The 20,585-nt window shown below is 41.6% G+C and overlaps 2 protein-coding genes across 6 annotated transcripts in view; both read left to right on the forward strand.

Moving 5' to 3' along the window:
• The window catches only part of mvb12bb (multivesicular body subunit 12Bb), a 33,772-nt gene extending 22,725 nt beyond the window's left edge, over positions 1 to 11,047 (forward strand). For all 3 annotated transcript variants that reach the window (XM_022201329.2, XM_051951013.1, XM_051951012.1), the window contains exons 8-10: positions 6,339 to 6,394; positions 6,787 to 6,846; positions 10,753 to 11,047. In XM_022201329.2, the coding sequence (XP_022057021.1) occupies positions 6,339 to 6,394; positions 6,787 to 6,846; positions 10,753 to 10,794 (158 nt within the window). In that variant the 3' untranslated portion in view covers positions 10,795 to 11,047. The remainder of the gene's footprint in view (positions 1 to 6,338; positions 6,395 to 6,786; positions 6,847 to 10,752) is intronic.
• A 142-nt stretch (positions 11,048 to 11,189) lies between these two features.
• lmx1bb (LIM homeobox transcription factor 1, beta b) overlaps positions 11,190 to 20,585 on the forward strand; it is a 59,027-nt gene continuing 49,631 nt past the window's right edge. The window contains exons 1-4 of one of the 3 annotated variants that reach the window (XM_051951009.1): positions 11,190 to 12,103; positions 13,693 to 13,796; positions 14,378 to 14,602; positions 14,776 to 14,914. The gene's annotated coding sequence lies outside the window, so the exon portion shown is untranslated. The remainder of the gene's footprint in view (positions 12,104 to 13,692; positions 13,797 to 14,377; positions 14,603 to 14,775; positions 14,915 to 20,585) is intronic. The other 2 variants (XM_051951008.1, XM_022201321.2) reach the window with 2 other exon arrangements.

Genomic DNA, 20,585 nt, shown 5'->3' on the forward strand with positions numbered 1-20,585 from the left:
CATGTACAGCAGGGTTTGTTATCACACATCTAATTAGAACTTGATAAAAAATATTTCACAAAAATCCAGTCATTAAATATAGTTTAAGGAGATTTATGGTCAAATATGCCTTAAAGATCTTTTAATGGCTCTGCTGACTTGTTAAGTTTGTAATTAATGATCTTCTAATACATACTGTGGTGTGATTTAGAAAGCACAATGAGATTCTGGGAATGAAGTCGTTTTGGAAAAGGGCATCTGGGGCTCCCAGAAGCTGTATTAAATAGTTCTGCTCAGACTGGTTTGCTTAGAACCATGAAGTGTGCTGTAAAAAAGTTCAAACACATCAATGTCTTTACACAGATGAGGCCGTTTTATGTCAGGGTGCAGGGAATGGTGCACGATTCTGAAAATTGTTGCTTTGTCGTTTCATGATAGTCAATTAGTGTGTACAGACAAGTCGTGTGTTCCTCTGCAGCGGCACTTGAATTTTTAAAATGCATAGTTTCACAGTTTTATATAGGAAATCTCTCTTTTAAATTCCACCAAACCACGCACAGTAAAACTAATAAGCAAATGCGTATGTATCAGACTGTAAATGCATTATACTAATGACAGTCTCCTGTTTCATCAGGAGAGTAATGGTGTCCTTATTAGCATAATTAATGACAAATGGCAGTGCAGCATTGGTGGATTGGTTCTAGGGGATGATAAATTGGTGGATGCCCAGGTTAGTGGCTGCCAAGGAGGCCTCTTTGGCTGTCATCCCTCCTGCTTCCGCTCTGGCACAGTTCATTACTCACCGTGTGAGATGCCACTTTACATTGCCTGGTACTGTGAGCATGGAGAACTTAATAATGCCACCCACAACCACATAGGGCCTGCTGCTTTACCCACAGTCCAGAGGGCAAGTAGCTCAGCAAGGGCTAGGGGTTGTGGGGTAGCAGGGCTACATGGGAATCATCTCCTGCAGCTGCACTGATCAAAACGGATCACGCGTCAGTCACTACTTCGGGGGAACTGGGGCCATATGACCCAGTCTCCAGTGCTGGTGAGTGTTTCTTGTTAGGATTTCTGGGGCTCGCCACATCCCTCGCATCATTACGGGTTAGTTTGCCCACAGAACCGCTAATTAAGAGGGGATTTGTGTAATTGTGCCTTCTGCTGTGTCCCATCCGGCACATGCAATTTACTGTCAGCCCTCTGCCAGCTTTTACACTTGTCCAGAGAGGCGTACCCCATTTATACACACATTCTGCTGCACATTTACCAGCAACCACAGCTGGGGATCAATGCCAGTGCCATGGCAGTGTCTTAAAAGACACTGTGCTGCTGATTAAAGTCTGATTGTCCATTTAATTTCATGAGAGCGCTCAATAGCCAGTCAGCAAAAAGGGTTCTCCCAGTATTTCTCCATTACTGAATGCTTTGAAGAATAACTCAAACGGGTTTTTATAGTAAATGACCGAACGGTTTTTTGTACTTAACATCAAATAGCCTATTCAGCATACAGGCTCAATTTGATCGAACTTATGCAAAGGCCTTTTGAAGAATTGAACACATGTACACACCCCCTCATACCATCCTGTGTTATGCAGCGGTGTTTGTGGCCAACTCACCGTAAGTGTTGCTGGCTCTGCCCACTTTCTGGAAGACTGATGGACCAGCGCCCGGCTGGGACTGTCTCCTGGCTCCCTACCCACAACCAGATTTCAAGGACTGCTTGTCACAGATGGAAAAGTAAGTGGGTCATTCTACATAAGCTTGCCATTTTGCATCCCTCCGGTAACAAAAAACCCCAAAAATTCAGAATTTGGTGAATTTGCAAATAAACCAGGTAATGTAGAACTAATGACGTTCAATTCCATTCATCATTTATGTCAATACGTTCTTGTTGCATATTGCTCACTTCTAAATAAACAGTACATTTAAAGGCTGCTTCATTTGAATGTCCCCTTTAAAGGAAGGATTTGCTGCTGCATTGAAAACATTTCACATATTTTTTCAGATTAGTTTCTTTTGCAAAATATTCATCAGAGTGGACAAAGCTTGTGTGAAATGATTCGACTTCTTTCTCCTCCAAGTGTTTAGCAAACCCAGCCTGTAGTATGCAACTGTAAACACATTCATCGGCTGGATGTTTTGCATAGTACCCTTAGCATTCAGAAACCTTTTAAACTTGTTTACGTTCTTGAACATTTGGATGAAATGAAATTAATATTTCAGTATAAACGAACTGACTCACTGTCAGGAGAATTGCAACAGAGGCTCGCACACACTACAGTGAGACTGTGGAAACAAGCTGCACACAGCCAGCAGAAACAAATAAAAATAGATGATCAGAAACCCTCAGCATCATTCCAGCGCATCATCTATTTTAGTATCAATGTAATACGCTTTTTAGAATGTTAATTGACTCCCCAGTAAACATTTAAATAATTCAAAAGTTGCACTTACACTTTTGCAAGCCAGATTTTTAATATATTGAAAAGTATTTTTTTTCTCCATTCATCTGTCTAGAGGGTTTGAGAAAGTGGGAAAAAGATAAAAGAAAAAGAATGGGTTTCATAGAGCCATAGTCATTAAAAGAATCTGAAAATAGCAACTCGCTATCATCTGTTCTCATAGCACGGGTCAGGAGCTCTGACACCTCCAAAATTCCTCCTGTCAGGGTAGGGGGCCATTTGTATTCTCTCTCATTAGGCAATTTGACTAATGACCTGCCGCGGCTGCAGAGCTACTGAGGGACCCGGAGCCTCGCGCCCTCTCTCTTGCAGCAGCCTGAACACACACCCTCTATTGGAATGGCACAGATGGCATGCCCGGGCGACAAAATAAACTACAATATGTCTCCGAGATGTTGTCAGGCCTGGGCACTATTTCTCATGTCAGAGCGGGGCTAAGGGCTGTGAGTGGGCATAGGGGGTCCTCCTCCAGCTCTCTGTTCATCTACTCACCATTATCTGCAGAGGTGACAGAGAGCGGGGTCTGCAACTAGAATAGCATTTCCATGGTCTGCATAAAGAATCCGGCTCAAATTGAGAGTCACATCGACAGCCAAGGCATTGCGATGTCTAGCCAGGCTACACATCGAGAAAAGGCAACATCCAATTGTTTGGAATATGAAATACAGCAGGTTCCAGATGAAGCTCTTACCTATTTTTGACCTGCCTTACTTATTATTTTATGCTGCTAAACAATGGAGATCAGCTCAATCATGAGTAAAAACTTGTAATGGATGTTCATTTGCACTCGCACATTACTGCCCTGACTGTGACTTTCTCTCTTAATTCAGGTGCGAGACAGATTCACCCTAGTAATCATACTAGACAGAGATCAATGCAATTCTGCTGAATTAGTGGAGTGTAAAATAAAAGTTCATCAACATTCCTAAAGTGTTACTCTTGAGTTGTGGTTCAGGTAATATGGGGTATGCTCGATCACCCACGCATATTTTTCCATCAGTCAGTGTCGGAGCACAACTCGGTGTGGTTTATGTGTTTGTGTGTGTGTGTGCGTGTGTGTATAGGTATGTCGACGCCTGTGTAGTGCGTGGCCATGTCTGTTAGAGCCCAGGAAATGCAATGTATGGTGCTGCTGAAGTCCTGGGTGACAGTGCATCCAACAATGGAAGAGTGAGGGATTAGTGCTCAGCCCAGCGTACGAGGGAGCCCTTCCCGCCCTGAAACAGCCATTCATCTGTGCCCAGGGGCTGGAGATGACAATGCAGCCATTGCTCATCGCACCTGACGGAGCCATTAATAAGGCAATGATCCACACGGGGCCTGTGCTGACTTCGTTCTTTACACTACAATCACTCAAGCCACAGGGTCCTCCTTACTTAACGCCACCTCTGCGCTCACTCCCATCATCATCATCATCATCACCACCATCATCATCATCATCATCACAGTCGCTGTACCAAAATTCCTGCCAGATGTTTTCATATTGACTGCACTCACATGCTCCAAATGCCAAATAACTACCCAATTCCCCACACTGCAATACACTCGTGAGGTAATGGAGTGTAGCCTGGCCATTTGAGCGGCAAGAACATGCTTCATACTTGGATTCTTGGTCAGAAGATTGGATTTACATTATTTTTGCCCTTTGCACCTTCAGATTTCTCCATAGTACAGCATTCATTCCTTACCACCAAGTCATCTGTGGAGCCTCTCCATTTGTCTGGCTGTAAGATAGCCTCTCTAGTATAGATGGTGGAGGAATACAAAGTGAGATCTGGTTTTAAATGTAATCCTTGAGCAATAAAGAAACTCTCTGGCCTTCAGCTCCGTGCATTCATCTGTCCGTGCCTCACAGATCCATCAGCAGCTACAATCTCAGCTTCCCGTTGCTGGCTATTGATTCAAATGTATTCTCCCTGCCTACCTCTGCCTGGTGTTGGTGCTCCCAGCGACACAGTAGTGCTTGTTTATTCACTTGTAGTTATGAGCCTAAACAAGTCATCATGCCTTCCCAGTCGCCCGCTCTTGCTCGCTTGCTTCAAGTGGCCACGCATTCAAAGCTGCTGCTGGGAGGTGGATATCAGGACCCAGGCTTTCAACATCTCCTGAATGAGTGGAAAGAAAGCCAGGTCTCAACCTTTTCTCTCGTAGCAGTCTAGTGATGGCTGTCCCTGCTGGTTAGTTGGTCGATCGGTCCACCACTTAAAGCCGGACTAAAATATCTCAGAAATCGTTGGACATAATAATATGACATTTGATGTAGATGCTCATGGAGCCCAGAGAGTGAACCCCTATGACTTTGAAGGACTTAGGTTTTGAGTGAAATAGCTCAAGAACTATGCAATGGATTCCCTTTAAATTTTATTTCAACACACAGTTTGAAATGCTATTATTTTGATGGTCCTTTAAATTTTCATGTAGCGCCCTCATCCCATTTTAAGTTGGTTTTTCTTTGTTATAAGTATATACAGCTCCACCTTTAATTTGTAAGTGCTAAGTAGCCAATGCTAACACACAAACTAAAAGGGTCAACATTGAAGACATTAACCTGCTTAACATCAACCTGTTATCATTGCGATGACTGTGTAAGCATGCTGACAATAGCATTTAGCTCAAAGAACCACTGTGTCTCAGCACAGCCTTACACAGCAGCTAGCGTGGCTCTAGAGTTATGTTCCCACTGCGTTTTTTTTTTTTTTTACAGTGGGAGATGAATACAAGCCAAGAAACTAAATAAGCTTTCCTGTGGTCATGAGGGTGAGGGTCATGCTTTGATTACAAAGATCACATTGTACTACACTTGTGTGGAAAGTGCCAAACCATGGATCAGTGTAATAACCGAGAAAGGAAAGCAAGTCACACAAGTGTCAAAGTGAGGGATATTTTAGAATTTCATACTTTTAAATATTGCTGTGAACAGGAAAGGCCAAAAGGAGTGTCAGCTCCCAAACGATGACTCATGAAAAGCTTCGGCTTACATTTATGAGTTCCTTTTCCTGTGCCAGCGGCCTGATGGACTTGCGGGTAAAAGAACACCAGTTGGAAGCTTGGCCTCTTGATATTTGGGGCTCCTGTCGAAGCCAACTGCAGCAAGTTTTGTGCCTCCAGATTTGGGAGTTTTATAATGAAGCCGAGCAGCTGCAGTTTTCCCTTCAGTCTGGAAACGAGAGGCTTTGTGTCTCTTGTCACCCTGTGTTAATTTGGGCCCTAATGTATTTTATAAACAAAGGGCTGCTCTCTAGCCTGACAGTCGTGACACCTTGATTCCAGTGCAGGATGCATGCAGGACGGGGTTACACCATTAATAATCAACTGGCAGCCATCACACCATTTTAACCACGATCATTATGATAAAGGGCATACACTTAATTACAGGCCTGCTTAATTATAGCTCTGTTGAAGCTCGTTTGTTTGGTCAAATGCTAATTATACCACCACGCTCTTGGCAAGTCCTCATTTCAATCCACTTTTTGCCGGCTGAACAGTGTGGCTTATTTTCATGCAAATTTGATATCTGGTGAATGTTTTGTCTCTCTTCTTTCCGCTTTTCTGTGCCTTGTGTGAGTGTGTCTTTGTTTCGGAGGTGAACATCTCTCAGACAAGACGGAATCGGGAATAATCAAGAGTAATTAAACTGGAAGAGGGCTGGGAAAGGGCTGGGTTGGAGGAGAGAGTGGAGGTGCTCAAATACAGCAGAGAATAAAAAAGCCTTTCATCTTCTCTCCGTAGACGGAAGGAGGGGAGGTGCTGGGGTGGCTGGGGATGTTGATAGCTTTGCTGTTTTATAATCCCACATTTAGTCTAGTGGAAAGACTCAGGATGAAGAATAGGGAGTAATATATGTTTGTATAAAAGTCAAACTTCAACTTTGCTTTTTCTTACTTTTTTTCACAGCTCTGGATGATGTGCCCTTTGTGATCTCTGACAAGTTTCATGGACGCCCCAAAGAGGTAAAAATCCTTTGAGGGTTCAGTGACAAAATACCAAATGACTGCTTTATTATATATAATAATAAGAGAGTGGTGAGGATAGTTACTTCTCCTACAGCTTCACCTCAGGTGAACACCACTTTCCCTTTCCTTTCCTTCCATTTTCTTTCTTTTCCTTTCCTCCAGACTGAGTGATGAATGCGTGCAGTCAGGCAGAGCTGGCTCAATGCAGTCCATTTGGCTGGCTGGCGGTGGTTGTCACTATAGCCCCGTTTGTATTGACACAGAGAGGGAGAGGATTAAAGATTTTAAGCATGCTTACTTAGCCATGAGCCTAACCGCCATGTTTCTTGTGTGTTTTTTTTTCTTCTTCTTCTCCTTCTCCCTCCTCCTCTCCCTGCTTTTGATTTCAGATGCAGCAAGTCAATTTAATGGGCATTACGATCAAATCCCTGGCAGAGATCGAGGAGGAAGTGAGTAGAGGCTGCAACGCTCGGCTGCCGCTGACGCCGCTGGCCCAGAATGCAAAGCAAACGGTCTTGGGGTTGTAATTAAGTGTCTGAGACAGCGAGGCCCTGTTGGCTCCACTAAGCCCCAATTGAATAAAAGCATGGCCAAGCTAGGCAGCCATTCTCTCTTAAAAGCTTCGTCTCCTGTTCCAAAACACTTGACTTTTATTCCCCAATTCTTCTCTCAAACAGCTCAATCTAGCATCTCACACAGTGCTGTACATCTTAAGGAGTCTTTCTTGGTCAGATTCCGCATGTTTAACTTTTTAAGTTTGCAATCAGCTTCGTAGTTAAAAAGTTCGAGATCATGTAGAGCAAATAAAAAGCGCTCCCCATTTCTGATGAAACACTGTAGCCTACAGGCATTCGTAGGAAGAAAATCATCAGTGTGCAGCTCCTTCTTTAGAGCTCGTGTTTGTGAGAGCAAGAGGGAAAAAAAAGAGAGTCAGTATGTCTTTGTATGTGTGTGTGTGTGTGTGTGTGTGTGTGTGAGCTGTTTTTATGTGTGTGTGCTTTAAAGAGAGTGACAACCCCCCTTCTCTCTCATTAGCACGGTATCTTGGTATCAGAACTGCCAGGAAGTGACAGACCACTGTAAAAGAACAGGTGCTGTTGGGTTTGAGATGTGTTACAGAGCAAACACTCCCTCATCAAACCGGGTGTCTGTTCTGCACTCTGCCTCTGTCTTCTGTCATATACTATCCAAATCACACAGAGTCGCCATCTTGTCATATGGTCATCTGAATGCAGCTCATTGTCAGCGCAGGTATTAATGGCATGCACGTGTGTGTGTGTGTGTGTGTGTGTGTGTGTGTGTGTGTGTGTGTCCAGGGTGGAGACAGGCTGACTGCTCATCCTATATGTTCTTGTCTTTTTTTTTGCTCCCCCCTTTCTTCCTCCTCTCCTTCTCTTCCTTCCTCTCCTCCTCCTTCCTTTCTTCTCAGAGAGTGTGATTAGCAGGAGGACACATGGTGAGCTGAGCTGGGGAAGAGAAGGGAAGGGCATGAGAAATCATTAATTACAGCCACGCTGGAGCTGATGAAGTAAATGTGAGATAGTGTAACACACAGGATTTAGTGAAGTGGACGACAGCACAAGATTAATGGTGGGGCCAGGCTGATGAGGATGAAGTCACAGCTTAGCTTGATAATTAGTTTCCAAGTGGAAACATCCCTCACCATTGTGTTATTTTTACTTCTCTGCTCTTATTATTATCCCACGATGATATCTGCAGAACAACAGGGGGAAATATAGTCGTGATTTTCTTGCAAACACGCCGTCTGCCGCTTTTCTTGTTTTTCTGTGTCAGTGTTTCGATATTAATAGAATGTCTGCTTTTGTTCAGAAATCTTCTGAGCTTATTCTGAGTAAAAGGCACCACACTCAAATTCAGTAAAAGCCGCTTTTAGTATAAAGTCATCCACCAGTTTTCTCAGTGTTTGTGAGTAAATTTCTTCTTCTGTTGTCCAGAAGAGGTCACTGTCTGTGCCTTTCTGTCGTGCTTCTCTTTTTTTTTTCCCCCTCCTCTCAGAAACTGGAGGCGCTTTCTGCACAGAATCTAATTGCCTCATTTTTAAACCCATTAAAAAATATAGATTCATGAAAGAGATGTACTTTCTAGAATTATACATATGCACATGTAATTGAGGAAAACTGTTGTAATCACAGCCGCAGTTGTAGATAAGACCATTTCCTAACAGGCATCACTTAAGCCATGTCTCAGATGATGTTGGTTCCAGCAATTAGGCATTCTTTTCATTTCCCAAATGACTCGCAAAACTTGCGGATATTATAATTGCTTTTAGCCACGCATATCTAATTTGTGTCTTTTTAAGTGTTAATTAGTAAGCGATTTAAAGTGACATCTTTATGTAGTTTGCTCTGCTGAAAAATGTTGTTGGCGGCTGGCTAATGATTTTGAGAGGGAGTATACTTGGGTGGAAAGAAGTGTGTATGCACACATGACAAGATTTTCATTAGCACCTATGTATGATTGGTTTTTAGAGCTTGTAGGGAGTTGTCCGTGTGTGCGTTTGTGTTTCTTTCCCTGCTTATGCTTGGTGTGGGTGCGTGCGTGCTTCCATGTGAATGTATGGAAGGACAGTAGTGTACAGGGGTATGTGAGCGGGAGAGCTCCAAATAGAGGTGGAATTAATGAAGACAACATGTCACATATTTTTGGCAGTGGAGCAGGGACAGGAAATGAAGCTCGGCTCGTCTGGGTGACTGCCGCCCATGTTCTAGTGTGTCACTGTCCTGTCAGCCTGTGTGTAAAACTGGCAGACATTGATACATGCTCTCCCTGATAACACCCCATTCCCCCATCCATCATCCACACACACACACACGCACACACACACACACACACACACACGTACACACAGGAATATTTATTTACTGTGCCAGATGTTGAGGCTGAATTTTTGTGTGGTAGGGGGGCTGAATTCTTTCCCAAATAACAGGCTTGTGATATGTGACAGGTTTGGGGGAACTTGCAGCTTCCCCTCAAGTCGGTGGAAATCGGGGAAGGTGGCATTTTGAGCAAGAGAACCCGGTTTTAGCCATTGTGGGCTCAGCCGGCTTCTGTTGGAGATTTGGAAACTTATTTCAGTGATCATACAGCATCACCTAGTGCTGTGTTGCAGTAATACAGCTGTCTGAACTTCGAGTAGTGAGCACAACTTGTGTCACAAAACTTCCCTGTTCAGCCAGTGGAACTACACCCTAAGCAAAATCAAGAATGTGTTATTACGCTTTAAAACTCTCTGACCATAAATTATTCAAATTATACCATTTTGTTGAGATTATTTAATTGCCTTAGTCAATTTGCTTGGGAGCTTTGCCTTTTTAGATAATTTCTTAATAATTTGGACCTTTGGAATAGATTTTGGAAAAGTGGATTATATGTCTGAGTACTGCTGGGAACTGCTAATGCTTTGGGGGCACACCAAACCAACTTTTTCTCTTCCAGTACTGATTCAGGGTAATAATAATAATATTATCCATCATTACCGAATGCCACCGCTCCTTTTTTCCTAATTTTAACATCTGTATACCTTACGGCATGGAAGGCATGGAACCGTTTTTATGATAGTTAACTTGAAGTCGGAGATTGATGTGGCACTAAAAACTGACTGGATGGCTGTAACAGATAGTAGATGCATTTTATAATAACGTTAAGGAAGAGATAATAATTTATGCGTACCTGTCACATTATAGCCTGTAGGCTTGTATCAAGGCCTAAAGCAATCTAGCGTAACCAATGGTTTTACCTGTTTTTGTTATAAAGGGACAAATTACACCTCTAGCACACAAATGTCAGATATTTACTCAGTTTCTGACAACAAAGAGTTGAAAATTAGTTGTGTAGAAACAGTGAAAATGAATAAAAATGACACTTTTCCGACCCAAAATGCCTCATAAACCAAGAGTGTCTGGAGCTTTATAGATAGTCATGTCCATGTCATGCCACAGGGGGGCAGTGGTTCTTTATATTTTCTCAATCTTCATTCTTTAGACCAATCTAATGTTTTTCCAATAATATTAAATCACTGTTTTAGTCTATCGTTCAGTTACAATTACGTTGTGTGCAAATGCTACTAATAATGTGTCTGCTGTTCATTGCAACATTTGTTGGGAATTTTTATTTGTAGTTACTTCAGAATAGATTTGCAGTTTCATTTAGCTGACACTTCTATCCAAAGCGACGTACATCTGAGAGCAGACACAACACAAGCAAGGATCTAGTCAGGAGAAAACAACCTGGATGAGAGCCACCAAACAACATAGTGATGGCTGTGTTTTGTTTTTAATAGTATGGTATCATTCGCTCATGTGCACTTTCTCTTCTTCTTCTGCTTTTCTTTGCAGTTTCAGTACAACTTCAGTACAGAGTGGAGCATTGCTCATTAACTTCTCACACACTCCTCTCCAGCTGACAGAGCCACAACAACAGGAACAAGACAAACTGACAGAAGGATCGTTTGTGAAAAAATGAAGTCATGAAATGAAGTGAATGTTCAGGATACAGCATTAATGATGTGTCATTTAATTTTAAACAGTAGATGCATTTTACCTTCATGAACTCTATTTAAAAAATACAGTGTTTGAAATTTTTGTGATAATGTACAAATTTAAGCATTAAAATTTAGACATTTTTCAATTTTCTTGTTGTGAAAGTGACTTCTGTAAATTAGTTTTTTTTTTTTTGTCTCATCTTACTCAGAAAGCCTCACAGGAAGTGATTCGAATGCTGCTGTGTTGGAAAATAAGTGAACTAATTAATATTCCTGAATAGATTAGTTCATAAATGCGTGTTAGCTGTGACTCACATTCTGCTCGTCAAAATAACAGGGCTGACAGTGAGTAGCAGTCGGGGAGGACAAAAGAGAACAGGGAGGCAGCTCCATCACACACAAACAGGCCCGAGTGATGTTCATTTTCCAGCAGAAGCATCTTTCCATCAGAAAGTTCGTCATGAGCAGCGTGCAGCAAGAACGAGCAGAGCTTTGAGACACGGGAGCACTTACCCCAGACGCCCGCCCACGTCAGCACTGAGTCAGCTCTTTAACAACGTAAAGTTTCACCTCTGAAATGCAGTGTTACTCTGACAGGTAGCTGCAGGTGAGTAATTGGGGGAACATTTGTTGGAGATTTCTGTGACTAAGGTAATTTTGGAATATTTTAATGTACACCAACTTTTATTTTTGACTGTCCATATGAAAAGCACATCTTTATTGGTTAAATTAAATATTTGTTTATCCGTCAAACCAATCAACACCCTGCTGCTAGCACACCGCCAGATTCGGAGGCAGAACATCCTCTGGAATACTGAAATATCACCGTCTCCTCACTGCTCATGTGTCATTTGCAACTAATTAAATTGTGAGAAATCATTTGCACATTTTTTTCTGCTGTAATTAGTATTAGAAACTCATGAATAGATTAATGTCCCTGTTGTTAATTAGACTCTCCTCCTGCTAAGTTTGCGAACTTGTGGATTCTGCTAACAGTGCAGGTATTGTTTTTTATTTATTTTTTCTCCCCCCCCCGACCAAAATTCCTAATGGCTTTTGCTATTCACAGGTGTTTAATGAAGCACACAGCAGATGACAACCCTCTACGAGTGTTTGCGTTAACTCCTCTGTTCTGCTGCTGAAATCAGAGCGACGGTCTGAGGAATCCTCTGCAGAGGGAGCAGCTTTCACACTCCTTCATGAAGGTGACACTCATGTCGGTGATGCCCTAGAGCACAGTGACAGGCTTCAGCAGCCCTCCTCCCCGCTGTGTATAAAGTGCATGTGTACAGTTTGCCATATGTATCCAGATTCCCACGCAGACTGTTGTAAAAGGTGGAATGTGCCAACTCCTCATTATCCAGCGTTACTTTTAGGACCAATCTGTGTGAAAGAAATGGTAAATAACATTTTGATTCAAAAAACAATGCTCCTTTTACTAACTGGGGTAATCCACTAAGATTTTTTTAGATGAGGTTTTGTATAAGTTTGGTGATATTATATATTTAATGTAATAAATGAGCCCAATAGTGACAGACAACAGTTACTATCTGTGCTTTAGAGCCCCATCACCATATGAAATCTATTAACATGTACTCATTAATTACACCAAAGGCACTGTAGTTTATTTATAGTTCATTTATTTATAGTTGATCTTACATACACCCTGCTGCCACTGTAATTATTCACTAAAGCACTGAGTGTCTGTTAATTCTCAGCTGCACATAGTCCCCTGCAAACCAACTATTAACTCCTGTTTGGTTAATCTTTGCTAAAAAGTCGAGTGCCACAGACCGACTGTAAAAAGTGTCAGGATGTGTTAGATTTTCAAGTACACATTGTGCCAGAAAGAATTTGCAAAACCAATATTCTGCCAATATCTATATAAAATTTGAAACAGAAATAAGAAAAGACTAATGATATAGATGAAGTTCATGTTCAGTCTTGGTAGTTGTATGTTTTGTCTCTTTTTAGGCAAATGCATAAGACACAAAAAGGAATCAGGAAGTGAAAAGAAAAGTGTTGTTTCTATGTTGAAACCAAATGTTGGAACGAAGGCTCAATAGATAATAATCTCGGTCTTTCCAAAAACCTGTTGGAGTCTCATCCAGACAATTACTGGTGTTGGATTATTTACAGTAAGCTTTTTATGCACACGATATCAATATTTCACTTCATACATACCACAGTTATTATCAGTAGCGATGCATTTCAATGTCCCTAATATGGGCTATGACATTTTTTGTTTTGGTAGTTTCATGAAACATGCTGACAATTACAAATATCTTAAATATTGAAACCTAATCCTTTAAAAATGTGGCTGTTTTCCTGCTGTAACATCTCAGGATCATGCTCAGTGCGAGGAGCATTCGAGGTGCCGCAGTTAGACGTGGACAGCAGGTTGAGTGTGATGTTAGCTGTGCTGGTCAGATGTGAGAGTGTAGATGAAGCTAATCGCCGGTTTTGCTTTCATGGTGAGAGCCGCAGTGTGGCCAAACCCTCCAGATGGGCAAAGAGCAGGCTTGCTCTCAGAACCACAACTCCCTCGTGAACCCTGCCCATCAAAAAGCCGCCTCACATGGTTTCACTTTTCCTTTCACCCCGCTTTATGATATGGAAAATAATGATGATTTTCAGAGACCACGTTTTAAAATTAAAATGGAAACAATCTTTTTTGGACTGCAGTAGTTTACATGACAGTGGAGCAGTGAGGAGCTGCTGTCTGTATGCTTCTCACATATGGAAAATGTGTTTCGAGGCATCTAACCTCCCTTTGCTATCTGTAACCTACCAGGCCCGCTTCAGGCTCCTCAGTCATTGCTGCTGCGTTTCCTTGAGGATTTGGCTCAGCTGAAGTTGAACTGAACTGCAGAGCAGCACATCAAAGCCCCACCCTCTGTGAGTCCGCCAGATGTCCCGTGGTCATTTTTAAACTCACACCCCAGCGCATGACATGGAGCAGTGTGTAAGCATGTAGACAGAGGTAGATGGGCCGCTTGGAAATTGGAAAAGGAAGCCTGTATTTATGAGGTGGTTTGAGGTGCTGTGTTAAGACGGGCTTAGCCTGCCACTCTCCCTCTGACAGCCCTGTTTCCCCCTGAGCTGGGGTGACCAGAGACAGAGTGAGGTGAAGGAGTGAAGGCAGGAGGCCTGTCAAAGCAGGTCCAGACCAGAGCTGGACCCACAGACCCACAGGCAGGTGACGCAGCAAATTGCACTGCTAGAAGATGTGATGTTCACTGGCTTCGTATTTTCACAACAATAACAAAAGGAAACATAAAAATTGATTGTGCTTCCTTCAGCCTAGTACATGCTGGAATAACCTCAGCTTCAAACAGAGAACTAGATGATTGCACACTAATATAAATGACTAATAGTCTTAGAAAGTAAAACATTCAGATTGTAAGCAGTGATGCCTTTATCTTCATTTCTATCACTTACCTCCTCTTGTCTCTTTGTTCCATGTTGACGTCATCAAGTGTTGGAGTGCCCCACTGAGACTGCAGGAGGTTGGACGTGTGGTCTTCTCCGTACCGCCACCTTAACAAGCTCCCGGGCTGCACTCTGAGGGGAGCCGCACATCAAATCTGTCTTTCTGTACCTCAGCTAGAGGTAAGATGAGTGATCTCCCAGAGCAGGGATCCCCTTTTCCTCCCCCACTCAGCGGCTCTCCTCCCCTCTCTCTGCCGTGGCGGCCAGCCCATGTGAGTCAAATTATTGTAATTGAGCAGGGATGGAGTCGGGTGTGAGGTGATCTCTCTCTTCACCCCCCCTCCTTCCCTCTCTCTCTTTCTCTCTCAGATATTTCGGCACATGTTGTGAAATGACCAGCAAGCATCTTTTTTTCTTCTTTCCTTTCACACTGCCTGTAACACAGAAATCAATTAACTCCTTTCAAGTCAGATCAAAGGCCCAATACACCGTCCAGGTCTGTCCAAAACCTGCGGGACAATTAACTCTCCCTTTGGACAGCGACCAGGCTGGACAAATGAAGGGAGGCTGCTGCCACCGTTCACGTATGTGTGAAGTAGTCGTAAACAAACGGGACATTATTGGACAGAATTTCAATGAGCATCCCCTGAATTTCCCAGTTAGCTGTGCATTAAAACAACAGCGCGATGATATTAACTCATCGACTGAGGAGGTCACAACAAAAGGAACGTTTCTGCATCCTGTGCTATTACCTATCACAAGGTTAATTTGTATAAATGTATGGAGGGCCTCCTACAGAGGAAGTGAGGCACCCAGACTGATTCCAACTAGATTGCTGTAACTGTTTGGTGTCTCGTTGTGTCTGTGGTCATTTTTCATCTTTTTACAGTTGTTTTGCCTCACTTCGTGGTTAGTGTGTGTCTCTTGATTGTAGTTTCAGGACACTTTTTTGTTTTGTGTCTCTTTATACTCAATCTGTGTATTCTGATGGCAGTTTCCTGTCTCTTTCTGCTATTATTTTGTGCCTTTTTGTCGTTGCTTTGTCTTTTTGTGGCCTTTATTGCATCTTTTTGTTGTAGTCTTGAGTCTCTGTGTGGTCATTTTTGCTCATTTATGTCTCTTTATAGTTGAGTCTTTTTGGCATTTGCTTTGCATCTCTTTGCGGTCATTTGTTTGACTTTCTAACAATGAGTGTTAAACCTCTGGACCTGTGCCCGGTGGGCCCCTCAGTAATCTCTCCATCGTCACTGTGTTGGCACAGCGCGCTGTGCGACATCAAACTGATCGGACACAAGGGAGCGAATGGAGTTTTCGTCCACAGACAGGTGCACTGACCCTGTCCACCCTTGAAGGTGCCACTTGCATTTTATTGGACATTTATGGCCAGCCAGCATTTTTTAGCAGCCACCTGGATGCAATAAAGGGCCAGCTCCTGAGCTCTGGCTGCCCAGAGGATTTCCCAGCAGCTCCCGTGGGACCTCTGGCTAGTTAAGATGTTTATTAAGCTGAAAGTGGTCCAGTGGGAAAACACAGCACTTCTGAGAGATTCGGGCCAGCAGTTTTCTTGTAAGTCGGAGTGTTCCCCGGAGGATTGGGTTTCTTTTCCTTTCAAACCTCGGAGGGAGGACAGGGTCAGTTCACAGGGCACGAGGTTGACCAACTGGTAACTAGGCACATGAACCCAGGAAGGGAAATATCTAGAGACCATCAAGGTCAGCCTGGAGTGATTCCCACAGCTCCAAAAGCCAAATATGTCAGCTAAATGCATAATACTTAGCCCTGAACTACAGTTGTGTGGCCACTGTTGAAATTTAACAACCGAAATATAAAAAGTGAGTTTACAGCTTGTATCCATCTGCAGCAGATTTATTGTCAGAAAACTTCTGCAAGTATAGTCCCTACACTTTACACAAATGGCAATGTGTGCCATAATTTGAATGTCTGGTTATTTCTGTTGCAAAACACAACTGAAGTTCTTTGAAAAAACTCCCCATCCAGAACACTGTGATGTTAGTTCTGCTTGCTGTTAGGCAGATCTTGACCTCACTAAGCTCTGCTGGACCTCTAGTTCAAAGCCCTGGTCTTTAGCCTCAGGCACTCTGCCCTAATAACTCCAGTTAGCCCCTGTTCTGCTTTCGAGCCGTTTTTCAGCCACACTGTGCATTAAGGAGAAGAGTTTAGAACAAATCATAGAGGAGTGGTGTAGTTAAAATTGCCTCTTTGCTGCTCGGCGTGATAAATATTACTTTTGTTCTCGTTTAATTTTGAACTTTCTCGGGGCCAAACTGCAGAGCCTGTGGTGAGCACATTGTGAGCTGAGCAGCACATGCGGCCGGCGATGGGTTTTTAGTGCTCTCTGCCTAATGTTCAGGACAGATTAGAAATGTTCGCCTGTGACAGATGCTGTCTAGATCTTCACTACCAGATCCACCCAGCTGCAAAACATCTGGCGGATTTCTACCTTTTTCTCTGAAGTGCGGCCTATTAATGACACACTCACCATCATATATGTGCACATGCACTCGCATTGAGTGCACACTGAACACATCCACCGTGTTTAATTGAGCCCGGGAAAAAAGAATCACACATGTAGAGATGTCTGATTGTATGGAGTTTTTATTGCTGCTGGCTCGGTAGTCAGATTTTCTGCATATTTTTGCTTCCACTGCGATGATTCATTTCCTATTCATCATTTTCCGTTGTCTCTATCGTTGTTAATGGGCCACATGTAAAGCGTGCATGAATGCTGCTCCAAGCTTCTACTGATCCTCTACTTATGTTTGCAACGAAAGCACAGTCATTCAATCGCAGCTCTATGTCACAGCCAGCGCATAGGTAGATATGTTCAGAATATCTTTCACTACTTCAGCCGCAGCGTCTGCCAGCACATGCAGTTTATTCAGCAGAAACTGAATTTTTGCATTCCACATGAAGGCCCGCGCTTGTTGTTAATGGCACACATCCTAAAGTCATGCCTGTGGCCTCCCGCGGCTCTGACTTTTTCGTCGGAGGAAACATTATTTTTGCGGAGACAAATCCACTGAATAACATGATCGTCTGATGAAAGGAGCTGCAAATCTTACTTGAGCTGGGTCCATTCTGCTAATGATGAAAACAATCATGTAGCAGCAAATGCCATGTATCCCGCTCTGGCATGACAATAAAACATCAGTTGCTTTAAGTGCACATGAGCCAAACTTTTTTCTTTTTCTTTTTTTTTTACTTTTTGAAAGACTTTTCTAAGAGGCCAAACCATTGTTTTTGCTCTCTGTCACTCCTCCACTCTGCACCTCTGTGCGGGATATTAAGCGGTCCTTGTTGGACAAAGATGTAAGATTCTTCAGGCGCTCATCAACAGAGAAAGTCACAAATACATGTGGGTGTGTGTCAGATGGAGACATTTGGAGACCATGGTTTAATTTAGTTTAAAATTACCATGCAGTAAATTGTTCCTCATGTGTCTGAACAGCTTAGGCTCACAGGAAGACTTGTTTGGCCATCGCCTGTGTGTGAAATAAAACAGAAGGGAAGGGGAGATCCCCACATCACAGAATAGAAAGATGCTGTTGTCGCTGGGTTTCATAAAGTTCATCTGTTGCCATCTGTGATCCAACTTTGACCAGCTTTTTAAAATGTTTGAGAGATAATCCTCGAGGAGGGGAAAAAAATCAATCATCAGAGTTTCACAGAACATTTGATGTTTGTTTTTTATTATTATTGTATGACACAGTGTAGAGCAGACCTTATTCCATTTACATTTTAGCTTTCGTGACTCTACAGCAGCAAAGCCATGAAAAAAACTCACCGCAAATCATAGCAAATACATTATGTTAAGAGTAAATATGTCATTTCTCTTGTTTGCCTTTTGAAATGGAAATGTAAAACAACAACCCAACTGCAAGACATCATGAAAATATAGATATAAATTTGGATTAATTTAAAAAAGCACAATTTATGCAGTGCAAATTAGGAGAAAATAGACAAATAGTAGAAGAAAAATGAATGAATTAAAACTATGTTTCGCAGCGTATCAAATAGTAATTAGCTTTTTTTTTCAAATTGTGCTTAAAAATTTGAAGTAGCTTTTTCTCAGAACGTTTTACTTGTTTAGCAATTAAACATTAACACAGCAATAAAACGTTTTAAGTAATTGCATGCAGTCAACTTCTCTAAAAAAAAAGCAAAAGAACTTAAATATTTAGTCCAGATCTTTTATGCTGTTTGTGTAATATTTGGTAACTGTTTTGTAAAAGATTTATTTATTAAATGTCTATGGAAAGAGCAACATTAAGCAAAACAAAAACTAAATCAAAACACAAAATTCTAAAGACAACTGACAAATGTCAAAATACAATTCATACAATAAGGAACACATATTCAAAATTTGTTCAAATAATCTAAAAAATGCCACTTTATAGTAGAATAGCAGCTTTTGGCAGATACAGGCAAATATTGGAGAGGAGAAAATATCCTTACATGACTTATTATTATTATTATTATTATTACATTCTTTGACAAGTAATTGTATTTTAGGATGACATATCTTTAGTATTTCAAATGAACACCATGTAACAACTTAGCAGCAGGTTTTATTAGACGTGCCGTTTCTATTATTAGTAGCAGGAAAATTCACCTTCACTGCATGAAAAACTAATTATCTAAAAGATTGCTCAGATTTATTATTGTTAAGGGGGGGAAGAGCAACAAGAAGAACACAAAACAACTGCAGCAATTAATTACATTTTAAGTTAATAAAGATTAAAAAAGCATCATTATAATGAAAATGGTTTTAAATAGACTTAAATACTAACATGAGACAAGTCCAGTGTTCTGTTTACTTCTTTAAAAAATGTACAAACAACAATAAATCGCTGCATTTTTTGTGCGTTGAAGGAGTAAATAACAGTGCGCCCGTTTAATTAATGTGTTGCATTTACATCGCTTCATGATTTAGAAATCTGATTTTATTTTAGTGTTCTTAAGTTCAAGACATTTTAAGGCATGTCTGATGTTTTTGCAGTGGACGATCGAGGAAGTTGTACTGTCTGGATTTGTCCAGCAGGGGATGATGTTGTAATTCAGATAGTGGGTTTTTACTGCTCTAAGGGAACATCTCTGTTCCACTGTCAAGTCATGTGTGTCCAAACCAGGTGCATGAATCAGCCTGCATCATGGATCACTGTCATCCCATGAGCCGCTCCGTCACACAAAAAGCACGCTACAGTGTTAAACTGTGCGCTGGAGCTTATGGGATAATAATGATTGAGTAAAAATAGAAGAAAATGGACCACATTTCACAGTCATGTTTTGCAGCCATCAGTTTACTTTTCACAAGATTTAGTTTGAATGACTGCTACTAGAATCAAATTTTGCTTGGATTTTTGAAAGTCAGAAGCTTGAACTTGGTGGATACAGACAATAAAAAAGAGACTGCAAACAATAATATGTGTAATTCGGCAATAGTGCATCTAAATTAGAGCAGCTTAGTTCACTGTTGATGCAAAAGTTAGGACGACTTTGAAATCATTAAATAATTTTAAGATTTCCTCATCTTTTATTCTCTCTCCATCTTTGTATATTCTATCTATCTATCTATCTATCTATCTATCTATCTATCTATCTATCTATCTATCTATCTATCTATCTTCTGCTTTCTTTGAAACACATGCCTCATGGTTGTGCATTCTACTTTTAAAAACACACATCAGCAGCACTATTGCAGCAATTTCTCTAATTTTATTTGCACTTTTATGAATCTAATAGAACCAACCTCTCTTTGAGAATATAGCCACCTTATTAGAGCTCATGTTAATTGAATTACAGCTCTGATTTGCTGCATGCATGAACAAACGGTGGTCCATGAACACAGGTAAACAGATTTCAGCCTCCCATCTCAAACTTGTATGTCAGCTCGCTGTCACGCTGCGGCCTGTCAGGCCATTTGTCAAGAACTCAATAAATTTGTCAGTGGAAAAGAGAGCAAAAAAAAAAAGGGGGAAAAAAAAAGCTGAATCCAATAAATCATAACATAAACAAATCTAGCCATGGCTTGACAGTGCTAGTATTATACTTTGGTCTAATCCTTGGGGAGCTGGGATTATCCTGCAGTATCATTTTTTGGCTGCCTCAGTAAGATAAGAAGGGCTTCAGAGTGGAAGCAGAAATATGGGAGAGAGTGGGAAGAAGGAGATGCGATGGCAGTAATTCCACTCCTTATCTTTCAGGTTTGCATTTTAATGAGCTCTAATTAGATTC

This window comes from Acanthochromis polyacanthus, chromosome 7 (genome assembly GCF_021347895.1).
Source record: "Acanthochromis polyacanthus isolate Apoly-LR-REF ecotype Palm Island chromosome 7, KAUST_Apoly_ChrSc, whole genome shotgun sequence".
Lineage (NCBI taxonomy): Eukaryota > Metazoa > Chordata > Actinopteri > Pomacentridae > Acanthochromis > Acanthochromis polyacanthus.